At 48.5% G+C, this 3878-nt stretch overlaps 2 protein-coding genes across 2 annotated transcripts in view; both read left to right on the top strand.

Moving 5' to 3' along the window:
- Positions 1-223, top strand: part of LOC105854577 (diffuse panbronchiolitis critical region protein 1-like) — a 7557-nt gene extending 7334 nt beyond the window's left edge. The window contains exon 3 of the mRNA XM_012734587.1: positions 182-223. Coding sequence (XP_012590041.1) covers positions 182-223 — 42 coding nt within the window. The remainder of the gene's footprint in view (positions 1-181) is intronic.
- Positions 220-1304, top strand: LOC101628976 (diffuse panbronchiolitis critical region protein 1). Its single transcript, XM_012734586.1, has 2 exons — positions 220-687; positions 1158-1304. Exons 1-2 carry the CDS (start codon positions 220-222, stop codon positions 1302-1304), a joined length of 615 nt encoding a protein of 204 aa, XP_012590040.1.
- The last annotated feature ends 2574 nt before the right edge of the window (positions 1305-3878 follow it).

Raw genomic sequence — 3878 nt, 5'->3', positions numbered from 1 at the left:
ACACATCAAGGAGAAATGGCTTCATCCACTCATGGGAATGTCACCCTGGATCCAGACAGCCCTACACATCAAGGAGAAATGGCTTCATCCACTCAAGGGAATGTCACTCCAAATCCATCCAGTCATACAGATCACGGTAAAATGGCCTCATCCACTCATGGGACCACTACTCCAACTCCAGCCAACCATATGGATCATGGGAAACCGATCACTCATGGGATGAACACAGGCACCTCAGAAAAGCATACAGCATACACAAAGAACATATCCTCAAATCCCAAGACCACATCAATTCCAACAGGCTCTACCAAAAAAACAAAAAATATCACAGTGACCACTGAGACCATAAAAACTTCCGTGAAGTCCATGAAAACCCCAGCAAGATACACAGGAACCACACAGACTGTAAGACCTGCAGTCAAGGTCACAGGAGACAAGCCTGTCCATGCTACCTCTCCTAATCCAAACAAAACTAAGATTACCCATCAGGTGCTCACTGGTTCTTTCACATTCACCACATCCACCACAGACAGCATGAGCCATTCATATAAGAACAAAGGTGGCATACAGGGCGGTCTCCATGCTGGAGTGATAGGGGCGAATAATTCATTCCCCGCGTGGGACATAGTTATTGTGGTCCTGTTGGCTGTGATTCTCCTTCTGGTGTTCCTCGGTGTGATCTTCTTGGTAAGGGTCAAGAATGCCCCAGGGGAATGAACCCATGTGATAGGGTGTTGGGAGAGATTATTCAGCAAAGGAGGCTTGGTGTTGGGAAGGGTAACTGAGGGGTAGTGGTGGTGAACGCTATGGGGAAAGAAAAGATAAATGAGATGTGAAAAGTGGAATTGGAAATTTGTGATTGAGAAAAAAGATAACAGAGAAAAAAATTGGGGGTTGGAGAGAGAGCTTGGGATATGAGGACAGGGGGCTTAGAATAAAGAAAATAGGACAGAAGAAGGAATTGGAGACGAAGCCTGGGAACCTGTGATGGACCTGGGGCTTTACCAAGGATCAAGTTTTGGGTGGAATTTTGGGAAAGGGGCAAGCAAAAATTCAAGGATTAGGAGATTAGAATCTAAGGGCCTGAACTCTGGGTATTGAGAAAAGAGATGGTGTACAGATGTAACTCATTCCTCCCTCCTCTCCTTCAATCACAGGTCTCATATATGACACGGAGGCGCCAGGCACAGATCCAGACCCCTCATGACAATGACTCTGAGGATGAACATGGCCCCAATTCCTACCCAGTCTACCTGATAGAGAAGCAGACTCTTGGAATGGGCCAGATCCCTACCCCACAATGATTGCTCAGAAAGCGCCCCCCACCAGTCCATCCCATGCCCCTTCCCTGGGTGAGGGACTAGGGTCATAATTCCTATTTCCAGATTCCAGGAAGGGCAGAGAGTACCGGCAGTTAACAGATTAATCCCCCATCTGCTATGTTCTTTGAATTGGTCTTTGGAACTGGTGGTTGGGGGAGGTGAACATTTAAGTCTGGGGGGTATAGAAGAAAGAATGAATAATACAAGCAAGCGAAATAATACAACAAATAATAGAAGCAAGGGAAATGGTGTCTGATGGAAACCTCTGGGGCCAGGACTAACCTCCGTCCAGTCATGGCTGAGTCCTGGGAGCAGCAGCAGGACAAGGGACGCTCCAGAGTTTTACGAGGCAATGCTCCCAATCTGACTTGCGAGTCAGATAACGGGGAGGGGAAGAATGAGGCCAGAGCCCTTGGGTTTCAGGGCCAATCTTTATTATTTCTACTATTGCCTAGAGTTTGTGTGTAAATAGGTTTATCTCTGAGTTTCCAGAACTCTTACTGTCCCTTTCTTTCTTTTTAGTGAAAAGATAGGATTTGGCTCTTTTCCCAGAGGAAAGGAAATTTTCAGAAATGATCATAAATGTCTCTCATGTAGATAGCTCTTCCCCTTTCCTCCCGACCCCCTGTCTACAGTGGGCAGGCTTCCTGGGGTGTATGACTTGCAGGCTCATCATTGATCCCCAGACCTTTCCCAATGATGCTCCCCATTCAACAAGTTCCTGTCTCTTCTGCCAGAAATCAGCCCTGGATTTTTCCAGGTCTTACCCATCTTCTCTACAGCCCTTCGTTCCAGATTCTGATTTTCCTCACATTCATGGGTGATGCTTCCTGGACTTTCTCTCCAACTTATTAAAGCCCTTTCACTTTTTACTGATTAGAGATGTGGAGGGCAGGGCTGCCAAATGCCAGGTAGCCTCCTTCCATCTACTGACTTTTTTATAATAAACTGTAAGCAAAACATTTATAGAGTGAAGATGTCGTAGTTATTGGGTGATCAACTGGAAAAGGTCCCGAATGGTGCTCCTGGTTCTGGCTGTGACCTTTCAAATGACCTTGAACAGGAGCGGTTGGAAAACAAGACTAAAATTTTTTAGAGGATAGACTTCTGAAGGCTGAATTTCTACTTCTCCTAAAATGGCTCACTCCTCAGTTTAGATAAGAGCTGTTCTGAGTGCATGTTGACCTCACGAATGAGGGGAAAACGTGTTAGTTACTATTTTAGGCGCCTATTATACATACTTTGGAGGATTATAAAGGCATATAAGACATACTTCCTACTTCACTCACAAATACAAGAAAATTAGATAATTCAACAAGAATCATCACAAAGCACTACTACACAGAATAAAACAAGACTCCAATGAATTAAACCCAAAATTTATGAGTATCTACCATGCATTTGATCCCAAAGCCTCTACCATGCTCCCAAAGCCTTCTGGACCCAGATGTCAGTCCCAGAAGAACCCCTCGGCCCCCCCCCACAGCTTTGCTCTTTCTCCCCAGAAGAGGGCTACACCCACATTCACTGAATAGCCCCCTTTGCCACAGGCCTTCCAACTTCCACTCCACGTGACTCAAGCAGCACAGCTATTTGCTTTACTACTTTTGGCATCTGTTTGTGGGAAGTGGGAAGCTGATAGAGTGCAGTAATACTCACCTGAACACTTCTGTCTCTAAGCCCACTCTGGGCTGGGAAGGTCCTCAGGCCTGAGGATCTCCAGGTCTCCCACCAGAGATCCTCCGTTAAGGGCAGGAGAGTAGCTTGGGTCCCAGCAAGAAGGTGAGTTAGGCTCCAAGTGTAGGTTCCTGGAGAGAGCTTGAGGGGTGAAGGCACCTGGCCCCTCCCCCACCCCAGCCCTGGAGGTCATGGGCTCCTCTTCCCTTTAGGGACCTCTGAGCACATGAAGGGAGGCCAGCCTCCTCCCAGCTTCTTTTAGTAATTTTTCTAGATGACAGCTCAGACCCCAGAAACAGAGGGGCGGGGGAGGACACCTTCACAGCCTGGCTGGGGGTACAGAGTCCACAGCCTACCCACTCCCGGGCGTGATCCCTTGGGCCCCTGGTGCTCAGGTTGCTAAGTTGGCCTGGGGGAGTATATTGAATTGGATGTTCCACACTCTAGGGACAGAGTAAAAAACTTTATTTTATTTGGATTTTTTAAATTGGGGTCCAGCTTGGGACGATTCAATGGTGAGAAGCCTACAATCTGCTGTCCTCCGAGAGCTCGTTGACACTCCTGTTCAGGCAGCTGCTACGTCCTGGATTACCATTTGCCAAGACAAGCAAAAAGGGGCCCCCTGTTCTCCCCCAGAACTCCCAGAACGAGCACCAGAGGCCCAAGACCTCGAGTGCTGGGGTGGCGAGGCGCCAAGGGGCAAGAGCAGAGAGTCGAGTCTGGCTGGGATCTTGGGTCGGGACAGACATGTAAGAAGCCGACCCACGGTCCTCCACTCGCCTCCCTCTTTCCCCCAGGCTCCACTTGGCAGGTGGCCCTGGGATCGCCCTTCCTAACTTTCAGGATTAGTGGTGCCCGGCCACCGGCGCCCGGGCGTGC

This window comes from Condylura cristata, unplaced genomic scaffold, assembly GCF_000260355.1.
Source record: "Condylura cristata isolate star-nosed mole 26May11 unplaced genomic scaffold, ConCri1.0 scaffold00061, whole genome shotgun sequence".
Classification (NCBI taxonomy): Eukaryota; Metazoa; Chordata; class Mammalia; order Eulipotyphla; family Talpidae; genus Condylura; species Condylura cristata.
Note: the sequence above shows the minus strand (reverse complement) of the source record. Positions and strands in the feature narration are given on the sequence as shown.